Source organism: Prunus persica, chromosome G6, assembly GCF_000346465.2.
Source record: "Prunus persica cultivar Lovell chromosome G6, Prunus_persica_NCBIv2, whole genome shotgun sequence".
NCBI classification, from domain to species: Eukaryota; Viridiplantae; Streptophyta; class Magnoliopsida; order Rosales; family Rosaceae; genus Prunus; species Prunus persica.
In genome coordinates, this window is record NC_034014.1 from 16,930,282 (window position 1) to 16,952,428 (window position 22,147).

Consider the following 22,147-nt stretch of genomic DNA (forward strand, 5'->3'; position numbering starts at 1 on the left):
TCGTGGGAGCTGAATTCCTGCAGTTCTGCCGATTTTGACGCATGGTGGAAAGCCAGATTCCAAAGTCTGCCTGCTTCTGTCACTGCCCTCAAGGTGTTGTTCGATGGTTGGGAAAACTGGGTCGTTTTTGCGGATGGGGATGCCAAGACGCATATGATCCAGACTATCAAGGATATCAACGCGCAAATTATAGAAGGTAGATTTCTGATTCTGTCTGGGATTCGTTCTGTCCTGATGATTGATTTCTAATGTCTATTCTGCCTGTATCAGATCCTTCTTTGACTAGCGTAGGTGGGCAGTCTGTTCATGCTGGAGAAGTGATTGGTAAGTCTTTTCTTTTAACTCTATTCTGTCTTTTCCTGCTGGATTGGTTTCTAACGTCTAATGCCTTGGTGCAGTCTCTTCTGCTATTGCTGCCGGGGACTTGGAGCTCCCCTCTACAGATGAAGGTGATGAGGTCCAGACAGAACAAGCACCTACCGAGGCCGCTCTTTCTGGCAGGAGAAAAAGGAAAGGAACTGTCCCTCCTTTGGATAATACCACGCGGCCCGGCATTTCAGGTAGGCTCGTGATGTTCCAACCGTTCCCTTTAAATTTATTCTGTCTTGCCTCCTTTTCTCTAATACTGCTTTTCGTTCTGCGTAGCTGGAAGTCCTTCCCCTCCTCCTACCAAGTTGAAAAAACTTAAAAAGATGAGTGAGGAGGAGTATGTCGTCGTGGAAGAAACGGCAGCAGTTCCCACCACTACCTCCTGGACGGATGAAGAGCTGCGAGAGGCTTTTGAGGAGGTGGAGCAAGAAAAAGGATTGGAAGAGCTGGAAGAAACGCCTCAGGAAAAAACGGCAGTGGTGGAAGGAGAGGTAAGTTTTATTTCTGTGATTCGCATCAGTTCCCTTCTTGCCCTGTTTCTTCCGTTCTGACCCCTGTTTTGTAGGAGGAGATCCCTGCTGAGGTGATTGCAGAGAGCATTGCCTTGGCACAGAAGCAACAAGGGGGTCCAAGGGCTGAGCTGACTAGCTCAGAACTAGCCCTATTTGAGGATGCCGAGGCAGAGCATTCTACTGCCGCTCCAGTGGCTGAGGATCAGGCGGAACGGTCTGCATCAGAGCCTGTGGATCAGGCAGAACTGTCTGTTGTGGTTCTGGAGGCTGAAGTGGAAACAACCGCCGCTGCCCCTGTGGTTGTGGTAACTTTCTTTCTTATCTGTCCACACTCTTCTGCATTTCTGCTTTGTTCTTTATTTTTAACTGTTGTAGCCTTTTCAGGTAGAAGTGCCTAAAGCTGTTGGCGTCCTGGCAGCGGTTACCAGTCCCCAGAAGCCTCCTATTGTTGCTGTAAGTTTTCATAACGTTTGGGCCTTTATTTTCCACTTTCTGCCTGGTCTTACCTTATGCTTTCTTCTTGCAGATGCCCATTCATTCCCTTCCAGGATCATCTGACACGGCCTCTTTTGCTGATCCAGAACTCGAAGAGTTTGAAGCCATGGATCTGGATGCCCAATTGGACAGACTGGAGAAACTCAGCTCTCCTCCAGGCAAGGCAAAATCTAGGGCAGTGGAGGAGGCCATGGAGAGGTTGAAAATCTGGCAGTCTAATGAGCTGGAGTTTGATCAAGACAATGAAGCCTTAAATCAGCTGATGAAGGACCTGGACCTGCTTCACAGACAGAACATGGCTCCAAAACCTATCCTTGAGATGGGCCTAAGCTTGGCCAGAGATGTGCTCAATCTGCATGATCGCTATGAGGATCTCAGACCTACTTTCAAGACTTCTGAATTCTGCAAGGCCACTCATGAAGCCAACCTGGCTGATTTTGCAAAGCAAAAAGCAGAACTGGATCAGATGGTGGCCGGATACAAGGAAGCCAGGGCCACTGCGGACAAGCTGGAGAAGTAGATTGAAGAGCTCCAAAAACAACTGGCAGAATGCAAGGAGGTGCAGAGCAGGCTTGGGGCTGGACTGAGTTCTAAAACTAAGGCCACTTTCCTTGTGCAAAGTATGGTTGCAGCTTCCAGGCCAGCCTTGGAGATTGCAGAGGCTTCAATTCACCAGGGGGTGCTGCTCCAGAAAGAGCTTTCTGTCAAGAAAGCGAACCTGCAGGAGACTCTTAGAAAACTAGGATTTTAGCTTCTTTTTTCCTTTTATTGTTCGAATAATTTGCCGCAAAGGTGGCTATTTTTATATAAGCTTTCAAAGCATTTTACTGCTTTTTATTTATTCTTGATGCAATAACTGGACACAGCTTTGAAAGTAAAATCAAAAACAACTTTAAAGCAAAAACAGATCTAAGCAAGATTCTTTTCAAGAAAAGTCAAGCTTGTTCCTCTTCTATCCCGGGATCTGTTTGTACAGCCTGTGAATCCCACATGGTTGGATAGAACTTCTTTAACCATTTACCATTGATTGGGGCAAAATGAACAACTCCATCTCGGTCCTGCAACCTGTATGCCCCCATTCCGAGGATTTGGTTAATTATAAAAGGGCCTTCCCACGTAGGTGACCATTTTCCATATCCAGCTATGTGTGCTCCAAGGGGCAGAATTGCCTTCCAGACTATCTCCCCCTCTTCAAAACTTTTGTTTCTGACTCTTCTGTTGTAGGCCCTTGATACAGCCTGTTTTCCTGCTAAGAGTTTGTTGAGGGTGTCAATTCTGCTTGCATCCAATTCTTCCAATTCCAGCAACATGGCTTGAGAGTAATCCTCCCCAATGAGACCGTGCTGGTGAGCAATTCTAAGAGACTGGACTGCTATCTCCATGGGAAGAATTGCATCATGGCCGTAGGTTAGAGCATAGGGGGTCATCCCAGTTGCCTCTCTTTTGGAAGTTCTGTATGCCCACAAAGTTTCTGACAACTTCTCATGCCACTGCTTTGGATTCTTCTCTAGCATTTTTCTGATGATATTGATAATCACCTTATTACTTGACTCTGCCTGTCCATTAGCTTGAGCATAGTAAGGAGTAGATTGAAGCAGTTTGAACTTGAGTGTTTCTGCCATATCTAGCATGTCCCTAGATATGAAAGAAGAACCCCTATCAGTTGTGATTGATTCTGGAATGCCAAACCTTTGTATGATCTGTTCTTCTATGAAGGTGATGATGTCTTGAGATGTTGTGGTTTTCACTGGCTTGGCCTCCACCCATTTGGTGAAGTAGTCTGTAGCAACAATAATGAAACAATGCTGCTGGTTGCTGGCTGGATAGATCTTGCCAATGAGATCCATTGCCCATCCCCTGAAAGGCCATGGTTTTACTACTGGGTTCTTGGGAACCGAAGGGGCCTGCTGGATTGGGCCTGCCTTTGACAAGCCTCACATCCTTTGGAATAGTTGATGCAATCCTTCATCATGGTTGGCCAGAAGTAGCCATACCTTCTGATTAACCAGCACATCTTCCTTCCCCCTTGGTGAGCTCCACAGATCCCCTCATGGGTTTCTCCCATGACTTTCATGTATTCTGTCTTCCCGAGGCACCTTAATAGTACCTCATCCTTACTTTTTCAGACCAAATCTTCATTCCATATGAGGTAGTTTGTAGCCATGATTCTGACTCTTTTCTTAGAGGGCAGAGTGGGATATCGTAAGTAAGTCATGATAGGCTCCCTCCAATCATCTTCAGGGATCAAGGCAGAGTTGACTTCTATCTCCATTCCTCTAGTCAAAACAGATGGTAGACTTTTCCTTCCTATCTTGATGATCCTTTGGACGCAGTCTTTGGGCATTTGTATGCCTGATGCCACCTGAGCCAGTTCATTGGCTGCAAAGTTTTCCTCCCTTGGGATGTGCTCCCAAGTAGCTTCTCTAAATTCTGTTAGCAGATTTCTAGCTGCTACTAGATATACAGCCAGAGAAGGATTCAGACACTTATATTCTCCAGCAATCTGTTTTTGGACAAGCATGGAATCTCCCAAGATCTCCACGGACTGGACTCCTAATTCTACCAACATCTCGAGCCCTATAATCAAAGCCTCATACTCGGCCCTGTTGTTGGTGCATTGGAAATCTAGCTGGAAGGAGTAGCAATGTCTGACCCCTAATGGTTCCTCCAGAACAATCCCTGCTCCTGAAGCCTTATCTGTCTTTGATCCATCAAAATATAATTTCCACGGTGTGAGATGAATCGAGTAGATTGGATTGTTAAGGCAAACATGAGCTCTAGTTAGTAGATCTGCATTTGCTATGTCCAAGGAATCCATGTTTTCAATTTCCTCTCCCGGGTGATCTGCCAAGAAGTCTGCCACAGCTTGTCCTTTGACAGCTTTCTGGGGGACATACCTGAAGGTGAATTCTGTCAAAGCCAAAGTCCATTTCCCAATTCTGCCCCTCAGCATTGGTCTCGTTAGCATGTATTTCATTAAGTCTGTTTTGGCAATGATGTAGATAGTATGTGGCAGCATGTAGTGCCTGAGCTTTACAGCAGTAAAATACAAGGCCAGGCAGAGCCTTTCTATTGCGGAATACCTTCTCTCTACTTCTGTTAATGTTCTGCTTAGATAATAGACTGTTTGTTCCTTTCCCTCTTTGTTGTCTTGAACTAAAAGACTTCCAATGGATACTTCTGATGCAGATACATAAAGCTTGAGTGGTCTGCCTCTTTTTGGCCGGGACAGAACTGGTGGGTTTGAGAGGTAATGCTTTATTTCCTGGAAAGCCTGTTGGTGCTATTCTTCCCACTTGAATGTCTGTTCCTGCTTCAGCCTTAACAGGGGAGAAAAAGGTTGGATTTTTCCTGCAGAATTGGATATGAATCTCCTTAGAAAATTGATTTTCCCTAAGAGACTTTGAAGTTCCTTCTTGTTCCGAGGTAGTAGAGCTTCTATGATGGATTTTGCTTTATTTCTGTCAACCTCTATACCTCTCTGGTGGACCAAGAATCCTAAGAAATTTCCTGCTTGGACTCCAAAAACACATTTTTTGGGGTTCATTTTTAGTTTGTGTTGCCTCATTCTCAGGAATGCCTTTTTTAGGCTTGCTACGTGGTTTCCTTCCTCAGGGGATTTAATCACCACGTCATCTATGTATACTTCCAAGGAATGTCCTATCATATCATGAAAAATAGAATTCATTGCCCTTTGGTAGGTGGCCCCTGCATTCCTCAAACCGAAGGGCATTACAGTATATTCGAAAGCACCTATATGTCCTGGACACATAAAGGCTGTCTTGTGGATGTCCTGTTCTGCCATCATAATCTGGTTATAACTTGCATTGCCGTCCATGAAGGATAGCATCTGGTTATGAGCAGCTCCATCTACTAGCATGTCTGCCATTGGCATAGGATATTCGTCTTTAGGAGATGCCTCATTCAGATTTCTGTAATCCACGCATATTCTAACTGCCCCTGTTTTTCTTTTGAGAACAGGTACAATATTTGCTAACCAATCGGCATAGACGGCTGGCCTGATGAATCCTGCCTTGAGCAGCCTTTCTATCTCTTCTTTGACCTTTAATTCTGTGTCCATAGACATTCTTCTTCTGGCCTGTTTGACTGGAAGGTAGCCATCTTTAATTGGCAGCTTGTGCTCTACTAACTGCCTGTCCAACCCTGGCATTTCGTGGTAATGTCAGGCAAAACAATCTCTGAATTCCTGCAAAAGTGCCATGAGTTCAGTCTTGAGTGGCTCCTTCAAAAGTGTGCTGATGAAAGTAGGCCTTGGATCCTCTTCTGTCCCTAAGTTTATCTCCTGTAGAGGATCCTCTACTTCTGGCAGGGAGTCATCCAGTGCTGCTGGTGCAAAATCTAATACTTCCTCCTGTAAAATTTCCTCCTCTTGTTCTTTTGTGCTTTCATGGGTGAATTCTGCCATATTGATGGCTGGATTCTGTATGAAAAGCCTCCTTTCTCCCCAGTATATCAACAATCTTTTTGTGATGGATCGGATTGTTGCAGCTCGATCCTTGTCCAGTTGATTGGGACTAAACATCAGAGTTCTGGAAGTTCAGCATAAAAAGGTCTATTCCAGTCCTCTAGAGAACTGGCTAAACCTTCTTCAATGAGTCTTTGGGCCGTGACACCATGTGGGCGGCCGTTCTGATTGACTTCGAGGAAAGTGAAGGGACCGAGGTCATCATGATAATACCTTGCTTCAAAGCACATGGCAGAGGGCAGGAATGGCCGTGGATTGGCCTCTATAATCTCCATGCAGCCTTCTTCATTCCATAGTGCTAACTGCTGGTGGAGGGTGGAAGGAATACAAAGGCTCTGGTGAATCCAATCCCTGCCAAGTAGTGCATTGTAGGTGGTGGAAGTAGTGTCTATAACAAAGAATGCTATTTTCAACTCTTTGCTTCCGACTATGACATCCACATCTAAGATGCCATGTATTTTGGTGATGCCCCCAGCGAAGTTGGTGACGGTCAATCGTCTTGGAATCAGATCTTTCTCCGTCCTGCCCAACTTGGTCAGCATTCTGTGGGGTAATAGATTAATGGCTGCACCTCCATCTACCATGATCTTGGAAATAGGAATACCCCCAAGATTTGCCATTATAAACAAAGGTCTGAGGTGATTTGCCATTTCTCTGGTTGGCTTGGCGAAACAAGGTTGCTCTGTAGCTGGTTTATTGGCTGTTCTGCTTGTCTTGGGGTTTTCTGGTTGTGGTTCTGGTGGCTCCTCTGCTTCTGCCAATCTACATTCAAAGCTTTCCTGAGAGAAAACATCTCCTTCCAGAGTGCTTTCTTGTCCTTCGGCAGCCCTGAATTTCCCTGGTAGGATGAATACCATGTTAATTCCCAGATCACCCTGTAGGAGGTCTTCTAATTCTGCCCCAAAAGCTTCTGTTTCTGGATCCAATTCTTCACCAAATTCCATTAATTCTTCCCCGTATTCTTCCGCCCAGTCATCCTGTTCTACTACTTCGAGGGGTTCTTTCTGATCATCTGCAGAAGGTTCATAGTCCAATTGCTCTTCTTCATATTCCTCAGTGTAGTCGTCTTCTCCTTGTAATGGGGTAGACCCGAATTTCTCTGGTGTCTGCGTGGTGTCAGGACGACTGCTGGACGACGAGGCTACATGGATAGGAGACCTGGCTGGTGGTTCTGTTTTCAGCAATTCCCTTGATTGGCAGGCTTTATGTTCTGTCTGAGGAAGTGTTTCAGGATTCTTTCCTTTCCTGGCAGAACTGGGTTGTGAACGTACCTGCGTATTATCTTGGCTCCTAAGATATGTGCAGTATTGCCTCTGGATTCTCCTTTTCTGAGTTCTGGTCAGCTCCAGAGTCGGTCTACCGCTTCTTCCTACGGAATACCATCTCCCTTCTATGATCGTTGCCAAGGGTTTTTCGTTTTCGGGTGTCTTGACTGGTATTTCCTTTCTGGGTTGCTCCGTCCTCTTCTCGCTGTATTGTGTAGGCCTAAGACAGCTCTTCTGCCTTGTTTTGTCTAGGGATGAGGTTCCAATCCTGTCAAAGACACTAGGTGTGGGCTGATTTTGTCTGTCTAGAACCACCTCTAGCTCTGTTTCACATTTGCACCTACTGCAGAGCACTACCCCAGCCGAGATGGTCGCTCTTGGTATTTGACTGGTCTCCCTTATGACTCTTCTGCCTCTGCTGCAACCAGCATCTGTGATTGGCTCGGTTTTCCTTTGTTCTGGCCAATTTAAGTTGACCATATTGACTTGAGGTTGAGGAAAAGGATCCGTTGTGACCGATGGTGGTTTTTCTGCCAGTTTCAACCTTCCTGCCGCTATCCCTTCTTGTATCACGTCCCTGAAAACCACACAACTATTGGTAGGATGGTTCCAAGAGTTGTGCCACCTGCAGCACTGTCTGCCCTTGAGTTCTTCCGGCTTCGGTATTCTGTGAGGCGTTTCTATTGCCTTCTGCAGTAGCATTTCGTCGAACAAGGCATCAACCTTGGTTAAGTCAAAAGAGTAAACCTTGTTTTGTGTTGGCTTGTTTAGAACGAATCCTCCTGTGAATGGTGGTGGCTTTTGGTCTTTAGGTGGCTTTGTGAGGGCTTTGCAACTAATGGGATGTTTTAGTTTTGCCATTTCCGCCACTGAAACCTCTTTCTCTTCTGATTCTTCCGCATCTTCTTGTGATTCCACCTCGATCAGGTGGATTGAAGAAGAAGGGGTTTTATAGTATGTACCTTTGGAGGAGTTCCTCCTTTGCTGTTCTTCCCTGAGTAACTCCTCATATTTGGATGCCCTATCAGCCAGTTCTGCCAGATCTCCGAATAATATCCCGTCGAACCTCTTCCTGAGAGAGATTTTAAGGGCGGCTTGGGCCATCTGGATGAAGTGTCTTTCTTCCATGGGGATTCGGCACTTCATTTTGAGCTTTCTGAACCTGGTTATGAAATCTTGGGCCGGTTCATCTTCACTTTGCTTGAGGGCAGCTAGATCACTGATGGTGACTTCTGGCTGAATCCTGTAATAGTAGTCATGGAAGACATTTTCCATCTGTTCCAAGGTTTGAACAGAGTTAGCTGGCAGGCTGGTGTACCAGGTAAAAGCTTGTCCAGAGAGAGAGTTGCCGAAAAGCCTTAGTTTCAGCAGAGGGTTGTTCTCGATAGCTATGCATTGGACGGAGAACCTGCCTATATGTTCAACTTAAGAGGCATGGGGGTCCTCCCCATTGAACAGAGTGAAGTTTGGTACTTTGAAACCTGGAGACAACGGTATTTGATCGATATAAGCTGGGTATGGCTTTCTGTAAGTAGGCCTTTCCCCCCTTCTAGCCTCGGGCTCCATGATTTCTCTGATCATTCTTTGCAATGCTCCTATGTCATTCAGAGCATTGACGGGGGGAAGATTTTGTCCCTGCTCTGGCTGAACGTAATCAAACCTGGGTTCTGCTCTGTGTGGTCTGGGTGGAACTCCCTCCCTGTGTTCTTCCTGCTCTTCGACTTCTGGATGATTCCTCCAGTTTGCCCCTAGTCTATTTTTGTCATGATTAGCCAAAAGGTTGTTCCCTCCTCGGCCTCTCCTCCCTCTTGCAAATGGAGGGAATGGATTAGGGTCCATCCTTCTGGGTCTATATGGCAATACTGCCGGTGGTTCAGGCAGAAGCGCCAAAGGTTGATCATGTGGGGCCACATGAGGTGGAACGGGCTGAGGTTCTGGCTGGTTCTGAGCCAGTGCCAGGTTATCTGGTTGAGCTGGGGCTTCATGTCCTTGATTAGGAAGGGCTCCTTCCCTCGGGCCAGCCTGGATTTCTCTGTGGTCTGGCACTCCAGCCATCTGTGCAACTAGGGGATTTTCCTGGTATGGCCACGTTAATCCCGGCGGAGGGCCATACGGGAGATCTAACTGCTGGAGTATAGGATCCGGGTTTGGAATTCTGGCCATGGCGAATTCTCGGTCCTTCCGGAACTGTCTGTTAACCTGCCATTGTATCATGGCTGTCATGTTATTGAGAGTGTCCTGGCTCCTTTGCACTGTGATTTCTTGTCGGAGTACTGACTCCTGTATTTGATTCATCCTTTTGGAGCCAGTCCTGGAACGTCTACTTCCTGTACTGCCGTGGGCAGATTGCCTAGCATCGCTTTCTTCTGACACGAGGCCTTCCCTGAGAACCATCTTGTTTTTCTCCATATCTGGTGTGGGTTCTGACCAGATCTTCCGGTGTTTGTAAATCTGTGAATGATTCTGTCAGAGCATGTATACTGAGAAGTCCCACTGGGCGTGCCAAATTGTTCACCCGTTTTCGTGTTTTACTCCTGAGGTGGAAGGGCGAAGTTCCCCACTGGCTTGGAGACCACTTGTTGGTCGACAAGTCAGCTTTCTTTGGTGTGTGAGCGTGCCACTGCTAGCAATGTAAATTCTAGCAGACTTATTTTTAGATTGGATAACTTGCGCCTCAAGTTACTGACTTCTAAAACAAAGGATTGTGAATTTGGGTGAGGAATATCTCCCAAGTAAGTTCTTTTCTTGCCTCAGACTGGTGAGGACTTTCATAATCTATCTCAGTATCAAATGGTTGTTCTGGCCAGAATAGATAATAATAAAATACTGTTTCAGGCAGAACTGCCTTTTACAAAATTAAGAAGGGAGAAATCAACCCTAGAAAGACAAGAAGATGGCTGGAATCCCATTTCTGCCTAGGTAGAAACTTCTGATCCGGGCTGGATTGGGTATGTCTGTGCTGGACTGTGCTGTCAACAACTTTGGCTGCTTGGCTTCAGCTGTAAATCGATACCAAAGTTCAATTTTGGCAGAGCTTCAATCTACTTCAAGCCTTGGGAGACTTTTGAGCGGGCAGAACTGCAGGAATTCTTCAGTTTGAAGGGACAGAAGTGGCTATTCTCGAGGATTTAGCAAGCTGGAACTATGCTGTAAAATTTGTTGAGGTTTTCATATTGGTAAAAACTCAAACTATGTTTGTCTTGGCTTTTGCTGAACCAAATTTGTAACGAGAAGGATCTCGTTTTCAGAAGACTTATTTTCTAAGTCTGAACTTTGGGATTCTGATCTAAAGCTGTTTTTTTCTCTTGGGATCCAAGTGAACTTTTTCTTATTTGTTTTTTTTCTGATTGATTGATGAAAATATGAGTCCCCTGTTTCTTTGCCTTCTTTCGCTTTTATAAGAGATCCTCCTAAGGAGGTCATTTTTAATCTTTTAAATAATGGGCGGCAAAAAGATCTCTTATAATGTAAAGTAAGAAGGTTTTTTTTTAGATAGGTTCTGAGCAGTCACCTCCTAAAAACAGTCCCTTCCCTCGTTTTCTGGGTGGCAGCTTTCTAATTCAACCAACGCCACCGTCTGTGTGGGCTTTTTATGGCGGTTTTGGCTCTTTTTCTTTTGTATCTTCTGAGTGGTTCCCTGTTTCCCGTTCTAATTTAGAAAGCGTGATCCGTGAATTTCTTGGGAGATGGTGTATTGATTTGTAGCAAAATCTTGAACACAGATGGGTTTTTGATCTTCAATTGGCAGTGTTTCAGAGACGTCCCTCTCACATTTTTAAATTTTAGTTGATATTGCTGACTTTTCCAAAGCTGAGGCAATCACGTGGGTGTGTCTTCGAAAGTTTCCACATCTGGGCTTTCTTTGGGCTGAGGCTTTATTTCCAACGTTTTTGGTGTGAAGCCCAAACTGTTTTGGATTTTATTTTTTCTCAAATCTCTGGGCTGGGCAGGCAATTTTATAATGGGCCTGCCTTCTGGTCTTGGGCGTGCCGAATTTGGGCCCAAACAGTTTCCAAGACAAGGAATCCGCTGGATGAGACATATGACCGTCAATTGATTTTCTAGCAGCATGCCAAGTCAAACTCTTAGCTGTCTTATGTGATTGAAACATCCTTTTAAACCTTGGAATTGGAGAAAAATACCACACCACCTTCGCTGGCACACCCTCTTTCAAGATTGAATCTTTGCCTTCCTTCCATCTTCAGATACCACAAGTAGGACAATTAGTTGAATCTTCATAATCCTGCCTATACAAGATGCAGTCATTGGGACATGCGTGGATTTTCTCATAACTCATCCCTAAAGCAGACAATGTCTCTTTTGACTCATACATAGAGGAAGGTAGTGTATTTCCTTCTGGAAGCACATCAATCATCCCATGCTTTTCTTTTAAATTATTAAACTTCACCAAAGCCGACAACATCGTGTACTTACTGCTATCAGGGTACAAGGGTTCATCTCCATCCCCAATCACATTGGCAAACTCATAAGGATCAAATCCAGTATCGCCTAAATCATTATCATCCTTCCCTACTTCTTCAGAAACAAAACTGAACCTACTTTGCTCATCTTCTTCCAGATTTCTACTAGTATTAGTTGTCCATTCCCAAGGTTCTCCATGCCATGTCCAAATCTTATAGCTTTGGTCAATTCCATTAAAGTATAAGTGGTCCCTTATAATTCCAACTCCAAACAATCGAATATTCCCACATTTAACACATGGACAACGAATATGAGTTGTATTTCACACCTAACTGAGAGAACATTCAAAAATCCCAAAATTCAAAAATCCTTCCACACCTAACTCATATGCCTTCGATCTTCTATCCGCATGCATCCATAACTTATCCATCTCACACAATAGAAAATCATACATATAATAAAGTGAAAAGACCAGCAATGAAACACTACTATATTGACAGAGAAGAGAACAAAGTGGAAAAAAATAAATAAATATATTCCACAAGAATCAGACGGCGGTTTTTACAAAATAATCGTCGCTTAACACAGAGTAAGACAACGGCACGTCTATTTACCGTCATCTTTAAGCAACCTAAACAAGATATTTGTATTCTTTTTGAAGAACCAGGTCTGGGTTCTGGTTGCCTAATGACGATGACGGTAGTAAATAACAAACTGACGTATGGTTTACAAAAAATCGAAGCCTAATTCTTCCATCCCCATTCCTTTTCAAAGAACCCTTAACAGAATGCAAACACCAAAACATAAAAGAACCCATATATAGCTCCCAATCAAGAACCCATAGCTCCCAAAAGATATATTAATAAACCAAAGCTGAGAGAATATACAAACTAAGAGAATATTGAGAGAGAGCTGAGAGAACATACTTACATGGATATTGAGAGAGCTCTGAGAGAAAATAACAAATGCTTGAGAGAGCTCAGAGAATATACCCAATGCTTTGAGAGAGAGCGAAAACTTTAAGAGAAATTTACGTTGAAGAGAGAGAAGAAAATACTTTAGGGTTAAAAGGAAATTCTGAAAATTTTAGATCCCGGTCAAAATTTCAAAGGACCGCGTTTATTAAAGATGACGGTAAATACAACCCAGTCGTCGTTTAATTTCAGATTTATGACGACGGTTATGGTACACCGACGCCGTTGTATAGCGTTTTGACGTCGCCCCTACAAAAAACGATGTCTGAAATATTAAATAATTAGATTTTTGTGTGTGTTTCCTGTAATTCGATCACGTGTAATTGACCAAAGTGAGCGAGAGAAAACCGGCGTCGTTTCAATAAAACTTAAATCCTAAATTTTACAATAATTCTAAAAAAATACACAAGTATGAGAAAAATGAACCGAAAATTGCTACGGACTACTTACAACAATGCCTTCATATTAGTAGGCTAAAATCCATATTAAATAATTTTGAATTTTATGACCACCAATGGATCACATAAACCTTAGGGTTATGTTATGGAAAGTATAATGACTATTGTGCTTTGTCTCTAAATCTTTTTGACTTTTGTTATCGCTTCTAATTTTGAAATCTAAAATTAAAATTTTCAGGCATGTAGTGGGAAGATATTGTCTCAATGAGTGCACAGAATTTGTCGGTTTATTTTTCAGATTTTTAAAAAATATATTATGAATATTAGTAATTAAATACAATTAAAAATATTTTTAAAATTACATTTTTTAAAGATTTAGGGGAGATAAAATCTTTCAATGAGGGTATGGCAGTCAGTTTATTTTATGGAATTTTTTTTTGAAATTATTATGAAAATTAGGAATAAAATATAAAAGTCATATAAAAATTAAATGACAAATGTACATAACCGACGTTGCATCCATTTACAACGACGTTAAATAACACATCACATCGTCCTAGAACACATTAGACGTCGCAACGTACTTAGCGCCGTGATTAGTAAGTTACAACGTCCTCTTTTTCTGAATAATCGACGTGGGTAAAATTTACATCGTCGGTTATTATGTTGACGATGACGTTGTTTAGATATACAATGTCCAATTTTAACCTCTAACGAACGTTGTATGTCTTTAACACGTCCTGTCTGTTGTACTAACGGACGTAGTATATCTATACAAATTTTAAATAGATTTCAATTTTATATATTAACCGTCGTGTTTAGCAACCTTACATGTCGTTTTTGAGAAGTGTTGTCGATGTTTTCTTTCCCACTATAATAAGACAGCGGTTGTTTATAGATATGAGACGTGTAAATACAAATGAGACGTCGATTTTTGGGAATTAATTTAAATTTTTATGAGTTATTGTCATTTTGTTTCATTTAACGACATAAATATAGTATACAAAAAAAAAACTAGAAACAAAAACAAATTTCATTTGATTTTTTTGATGATTGTTCAATTAATTACCAAAAATATATTTATATACATTATCAATAAATTAAAATAAACCTAACCATTGTTAAAATAAATTATATCACTTATTGTTCTGTAATTGGTTGTTCACAAATTCTGCCCATTCCAGCCTGACTTCGTCAATATGTTCTTGTACATACTCAATTGGTTCCTTTTTCTTCTACAAAAACCCACGTGTTATAAATACTAAAACGATGGTTTCCAAAGAAAAAGTCGTGGTATTAAAATAAAGAAATTATATCTTAAATTTTACCTTCTTCTCAAATGCTAGGCCTGTATCATGAATTATATCTCTCATGAAACGCATCACGTAATAGCCACACTCTACATTTGTTGGTTGTCTAGGAGTGCCTTGTAGATTTTTCCATATGGGTGATTTATGTGATGATTGTTTGCCTGTGTGAGAGTTATACATTTTGATTAATCTGTTTCAAGAAAACAAAAAGTGTTAATGACAAAACTAATCAGCGTCAAAAATATTAACCGTCGTGGTAAATAAGTGAAGACGACGGTTTTCTAAAACAAATGACGTCGTGTTTTACTTCAAATGTCGGTAAATAAGTACCGTCGTTGTGTATCATTCTAAGGTCGGTGACGACGAAAAACGATGTATAACCAAAGTTGTTTTTAAATGAAAGTTGAACAGAAAAAATTAAAACGTCCTAAAATGAAAAACACAAATGACGTGGTATTTCAATTAAGACGACGGTTTACAGAAAATACTGACGTTGTAAATGATTTCAAACGTCGGTTATAATATACCATCGTTGTGTTTTTATTACAACGTCGGTATTTGAAAAAGCCGTCGTTTCATTCAAATGCAGAAATTAAAAATCTTAGATTTTCATAAATAAACTTACGTATTCACTATATTTCTCATGTCCTCGTCAACAGAGCGGTTTGGCAATGAATCCATGTAATAGACAGTCTCCTTAGGTGGTCTCACAATTATTAACACCCAATGACCCCTACACATAATGATCCATATAGATTAAATATACTATTAAAAAAATATATTACAAGGGACCAAGTATCGAAAGGGACTAACCTTGGATTATAAGGCACCAAGTAAAATTGATCCCCATCTGCGTTTTTTGGGCGGTCTGAGAGATGTTTTGAACGGTGAGATAACGTTCCAGATTGAGAGATGACATGTCCAGGGTCCACGAGGCCAACAAGGTTTACCATATTTGTCATTTTTAAATAGTCAAATAGGTACCTAATTAAATATATGAAATTCAATTAAATGAGATTTTAATTTAAAAGAAATGAAATGTAAAAAAAAAAAAAAAAATTGGATTTCTAGAATTACCTCATGTATAGTGCAATCATTGTGGATCCAATCTCAACCATGGAAGCAAACTATAAAATGTCTTCACAAGAGCCAGGTATCATGCTCAGTGCCAAACACTTCCTCTGGAATGTGAATTCTAATGGTCTCGTTAGCAAGCTTCAACTTGGTCTCGACATATTGGCATAGGGCTAACAGAGGAGCTGGCATGTCAAGCTTTGAGAGATCCTGTAACAAGAAATAAATAAATAAATAAAAGTTGGTTTGTACATAAAGTAATAAACGACTCCAACAAATCAACAAAACCGACGTGGTATATAATATCAACGACGGTAAATACATAACAGTCGTGGTGTAAATGTTATAATGTCACTAAACAATAGAAAGGTCGTCTAGGTTAAAATAGACGACGGGTTGTAAAATAAAACCCGACGTCTATTTAAAATTTAAAAATCAGAAAAAATCAAATGTCAGAGATTTTACCGTTTCATCGTGCCTGTTTTTAGCAACATCAGCATCATTCGTGGGATTGTCTTCCTCCAAAACAAGGGCTCTCACATTAGAGCAGCATGCTTTGTTAGACATGGAATTTTTTGGGCTTTGCTATTGAGGAATTGGAGGAATTGGTGTAGTTGGAGTTTTACCGAGCAAGTTAGGATCAAAGTTGGGAATTAGTTGACTGAATTGTTTCAACAAAATTTCCCTCTCTGCTCTGACTGCATCCAAAACACTTTCCTTTGCCCTGGCCTCTATCTTTTTGGTTTCCTCTCTCAGTGCCTCCATAACACTTTCCTTCAATTTGTTAGCAAATTTTACTCTCTGCTATCTTGGCAAATTGAAGAATTGAGTTAGGGAAACCCCAGCTCTAGCACCTTTGACTCTCCCACCATGCTCAGGGGTTCCCAAATCCAAGGTCAAAACATCGTTGCTCCCAGAGACAGTCAGAGTGCCATCGGAGACTTGTTTTTTCAAATCATCCTAAAAGTGAGAGAGAGAGAGAGAGAGAATGTTAGTGAGTGAACAGATAGTAAAACTGATTAAATTAATTAATTCATAAAAATATTAACCGCCGTGGTAAAGAGGTTAAGACGACGGTTTATTTAAAAAACAGACATAGAAAATCATTTAATACGTCAGCCCAAAACTACCGTCGTTTTGTATAGATTAAAATGTTGGTCCATGAAAAAACCGTCGTTTATTTGACATCAGAGATAAAAATACTTAACCAAAATATTCATTGATCCAGAAATAGTGTACAAACAAATTGCAGAGAAATAGAGAGGGAGAGAGAGTGTGTGTGCATGTGAATATGAAGAAAGTTCAAAATTTAATTTAAAAAACCTAATATAGAAATACAAAACTGTTGTTGTAATTCAATACAGACGTCAGTTTCATAAAAATACTGACGTTATATGTTTTTTAAAAAGCGGTAAATAAAAACCGTCGCGGGGTTTCATGTCGAACGACGGTTACTAAAAAGATCGACATTTGAATGAAAAATAAAACCTATGTTTTACAAGTTTAGAACAGAGTCAGTGAGATTTATGATTAATTTTGCCTTCTCTGCAACCTTTGGATCAAGGATGTTTCCCTGTCTATCTTCTCTTGACTTCTTCCATAGCAGAGATCGATCAATTTCTTCACCGGGCATGGTTTCTTCGAATTGATGCTCCAAACCAACATACCCTTTTTGAGACAACCTATGGTTGTACTCGAATTTGTCCCTTCTATGTGACTGCTCAGAATGCACAGCCTCAAAATATGGGAATAACCTTGAAGCTACAAAGGTATCCCATTGCGATTTCTCTAAGAAGTTATAAAGCTGAGGGGGCTCTTTTAACTTCTCCTTCTCATTTGCGAATGGAAGGATAAACTGCCTAGTTAAGGTAGACTTAAAATCCTTCCATTTTTTGGCGGCAGCAGACAACACCATCTTCTTGCCCCCTTCCCCAACAGCATAAGTCATTTGAACATCTTCCCAAATCTGCTCCTTCAGGTCCTTGGGCAATTGAGTCCATTTCTTGTCCACAAGAAGGACTCTGGTGTGTACCAAAACACCAATGTAACTCTGCATCTCAATAGCAGCCTTGCCATGTGGTCTGCCACTTTTATTGTATTCAACCACATGCTTAATCTTCTGGATTTTCCTCTTCACAACACAGCTCATTGTGTTGATACCGCGAGTTGATTTTCTCACTTCATCAAATGTCGCAAAGCTTGGGTCTTTCTCGGAGGATGAAGTAAATCTCATCTTCTTTGCGGGATTGCTTGGAACAGATTTGGCTTCACCCATTTGTGCCTTTGAAACTGCAATGTCAATCCTTACTTTGAGATTTCAAAACCATGTTTAGAGAGAAATACAAATTGCAAGAAAAACAACGACGGTTAGGTAAAAGCCAGACGTAAAATGAAATTTCAAACGATAGCAAAAAAAATAAATCGTCGTGCTAATCTATAGAAACGTGGATATGCAAATACGTCGTGGTCATCAACTTAAAATGACGGTAATTAAATAAAACCGCCGTCGTATTATAAGTTTATAAATAATAAAAACCTTCCAGTTTTCTCTCTCCTACGTTCGTTTTAAATCAGACGAAGGTTTTTCTCTTTCAAATGTCATATTTATTAACACACCATGTCGATTATTATGAACAGCCATTCTATTGAAATAGCACGAATTTAATTACCATCGTGGTGTGTCAATAAAAACGTCAATACGAGAAAAACTCGTCGTCCTCACATGACCTGTGAGTGGGAACAGTGAAAGATTTGGCCTTTTCAAACCTGAGTCTTGTTTCAAATATCAGTGGGACTCGTTCTTTAAAAAAAAACTTCAAATGATAGGGAAACTAAAAAAAAAAGAAAAAGAAAACGGAGTGAGAAAATACCTTTGGCTTGCAAAGAAAGTTTTCCTGGGAATCAAATTTTGGAGACGAAGACGAGGAAGAACGTAAAAGAGAGGGAAACTGAGAATTAGACACACATCTTTTCGGAAATGAGAGGGAAGCTGAGAGAAAACTGAAAATTTTAGAGAGAACGTAAAAGTTTACGTCAGGTGACCAAAAAGTTTATATAGTGTCCCAAAGATCAATAGAACGACGGTAGTGATAAAAACCGTCCTAGTATGTACTTACCACGACAATAAAATAACATCAACCAACGTGGTTAGTAATAAAGCCATTTGACTTTTTGTATTCCGAAAACTACGTGGTTAGTTGGGCGCTACACATCAAAAGTTTACTTTTGAAGAAGTGATATTACAAGTTACCACGTCGTTTTTTTTATGTGGAACCGACGTTGTTTGTCCAAACCTCGTTGCCTTTAGTTTAATGATCGACGTTGTTTGTCTTAACCTCATTTGTTTTATACGGCTTCCGTGTTTTAAGTACCGACTTAGATTTCTATTGTTACACGTCGGTCAGTGTAATATAACCAACGTTGATGTGAATATTATTTTTATAAATTGAGTTTTTTTTCACACATTCTTTTAGTTTCAGTTTTCAATAAGGGTTCCAACTTCTTCTTGTCCTTGGCTTTGTCTCACCTCTTAGGAGGCAATTGTTTGGATGTTGATGTGTGTGTGCGTTTGTATATCTGAAAGACACAAACACACACACATCATCAACTTCCAAAAAATTGTCTCTCTGAATGCAAATCTGTGGCTGCCGTCGTTTAATTTTAGAGGCAATTGTTTGGATGTTGATGTGTGTGTGCATTTGTGTATCCCAAAGACACAAGCACATACACATCATCAACTTCCAAAAAATTGTCTCTCTAAATGCAAACCTCTGGTAAGATTTCGATCTCTGGGGATCTCAGAAAAATTTGATTCTGTCAGCGGTTTTCTACATAAACTATCGTGGTTATTCTCAATTCTTGTCATTATGTTGATCTACTGTTGTAGGATACCAAAATCCAATAAACAAATAGTAAAAAAAAATTAATATTAAGACGATGGTTTAGATATAAGGTTAGACGTATAAAGTGAATAAATACGACGGTAATTTTAATTTCACGACGTGGTAAATTTTATTATACGGCGTTAATTGAACAAACCAACGTGGTTAGAGTTATAGATACCATTGTAGTACGCTACAAAAAATAAGTCGATAAATTTATCTTTACCGTCGTTATACATTTATTTAATACATCAGTATTTTCTAATATACCGACGTGGATTTTATTGAAATTATACGGCGCCGAATACGAAAACTTGGTCGTGTTTATTATGGAGTAAAAACGGTGGCTGTTGTTGTACACCGTCATATTTACTTTTTACGTCGGTGGATTCATATCTTCTGCAGTTGTTTCAGGGCTCAGAGTTTACCTCTGAGGAAAACCTTTTCAATAAGATAACGCTTTTTAAATTTGATGCGTCGTTTTTTAAAAACACCCATTGAAATATCTATTTTTTAGGTGTTTAAGTTAATCATACATGGCGATTTTATAACACCGTTGTCTTTTCAAATACAACGACGATTTTCTGTTAAACCGTCATTTTTTTCTAGTCGTCTTTTTCACTTTTTGTAGTAGTGAAATAAAGAATAACACATGGAGTGTGGTGGTGGAAACGAAGGGTAGAAATGTTTATGAAATGCCTAATGATGAAGGAGAACCATACCAAGAAGAAAAGGCCCAAAGGTGTATACACGCAACTACCAACCAAAATGAAGACGAAAGTAATGATATTAATAATAGTGGGGACGAGATTTATTGCATTATTTGATGTCGTAAATTTTTTATTTATAAATGGGTAGTATTTTTATTTATGTTTGGAATATGAAACTCTTTGGTTATTTTAGTTGTTATTATATTTGGTGGAGTATTTTTTATTATTGTTTTATGTCTAATTCTATTATAATAGTTTTTCTTTTTTTGTATTGTCTATTTTGCTAATGAACACAAATGGTAGCTATGGCAAGAAAAGGAAGGAGTCGCAATACATCATCAACCAATGAACAGAGAGAGTACTTAGATCCTTTGTATTCCAAGTCCAACATGCCTCTGTTGAACCATCTCATGATAATGAAGTACAAGAAACTCAAGAGACATGCCCTGAGACTCAACCTTCAAATACCCAAGTTATAGCTTATATTATTTCAAAACTATAAATTATGTTATTAATTGTTGTTCTTAATTAGGACCAGCCTCTCTGCACGCGCTTCCGGGCTTGTGAGAGGTTTTTTTTAAAGAAAATTTAAATTTATTTTAGAATTAAAAAAGATAATGGATAGTTGTGTTCCATAAAAATAGGATCCATTATCTGAATTTTCTTTTAATTTTAATTTTTTTAATATGAAAAATTGTGAATTTACCATATTATCCTCATTTAATTAATAATTTCAATTCTTAATGTTTGCATTAACCAAGGGTATTTTCTGGTATTTTGAATGTTTCACCATTCTCTGCTTTTTGCTTTATATATATAGATTAAGTGCTAGAAAAAAAAGGAAAGAGGGAAGGCCAAGGGAGGAAAAGGAAAGGGTATGCTAATTCAAATATATAAGGGAAGGTAAACATATACACTACTTATTGTTACCAATAGTTATTCTAGTTATTTCTTAGCCTTCGACAAGTGTAGCTTAATTAATTATCACTTATTAGTTTATTTGATGGCATATAAAGTACCTTAATGATTTCAATTTCCTCCAGCATTGTAACCAAAGAAGCTGCTCGGAATATAGGTGTACTTTTCAAGCAAGAGATTAAAGGAGCTTGGGTAAAATTTTCAGATTATCCGGAGACTCAAGTAAATCTATTATTTGAGAGTTTCATCGAAGCTGGATATACTTACACATGTTATGAGGAAGAATTGAAGGTTGCATTCACTGGACATATTAAAAAAAAAATATTGCTGACTGGATGTTGAAGTTGAGAAGGCCAATTTTCCAAAAGTACAAAAGCATTGGTCAGAGATATGCAAACCTCCCAGAGAATGTACCTGATCTTGCAATATGGAGGTTTTGAGAAAATAAATTGAAATCTTAGGGGGTGTTGGATAAACAATCAATGAAAAGAGGTTTTGTGAAAACAAACTGAAACCTTAGGGGGTGTTGGTATAATTTTTCAGACTTGAGGGAGGTTTTATGAAAATACAAGAAACCTCAGTGGGTGTTAGTGTAAATAACTCTTCAAATTTTTCACTATCTTCATCATCTCGATATTTTGGTCAAATGTTGCTAAAGTGTGAGAGATATTATCGACATCGATATTTTTCGATATTATCGTTGAAATTATCGATACTTATACGATATGTGTATGGAGATGGTCACCGTTGGCAAAAAAGACTTACCTATAATGGGGATAGTACTATTTTGCTATCCCCCTCCAATAACACAATGACACATTGAAAAGTTATCCTATGTTTCACTACATCATTGGGCAGGGATGGCAAAGAGAGCTATCCCCATTACATACGAGTTTCTCTCCACCGCTAGAGATGCTCTTACCTTGGAGAAATTATAGAATGATACCATACCACCACGTTAGCCAGTAATACTCTCACTCAAAATTTGACATATATACAACTTTTTAAAGAAAAATTTAAAATTTATACAACTAGATTTAAAATCCCTTTTTCAATTTAAATTTAAATTAACAAAAATAGAAAATAAATAAATAAATAAATAAAATTTCCTCAGCAACATCAACCCCTTCTTTGAACTTGGCCCCCACCCCAACCTTTCTTGTCATGGTTGCTAGTCTCTCTTTTTTCATGTTTTCGTGTCTTTCTCTCTTCCCCTCCCTCTTCCTCCCTCCTCTTTGTTACGGGTAGGGTTCAAGGAATTTGGATTGAAACTTTCTTGGGGGTGAGTTTATGGTCTTTGAGGAATCCAAGCTTTCAACATATATCAAGAGCA

General features: G+C 40.0%; 2 protein-coding genes across 2 annotated transcripts; both read right to left on the bottom strand.

Moving 5' to 3' along the window:
* On the bottom strand, positions 2,312–3,223 carry LOC109949687. Its single transcript, XM_020565780.1, has 2 exons — positions 3,031–3,223; positions 2,312–2,943 (listed from the first exon to the last, which is right to left on the bottom strand). Exons 1-2 carry the CDS (start codon positions 3,221–3,223, stop codon positions 2,312–2,314), a joined length of 825 nt encoding a protein of 274 aa, XP_020421369.1.
* Positions 3,499–4,306, bottom strand: LOC109949688. The gene is made up of 2 exons (XM_020565781.1): positions 4,274–4,306; positions 3,499–4,077 (listed from the first exon to the last, which is right to left on the bottom strand). The coding sequence occupies exons 1-2, from the start codon at positions 4,304–4,306 to the stop codon at positions 3,499–3,501; spliced, it is 612 nt and encodes a 203-aa protein (XP_020421370.1).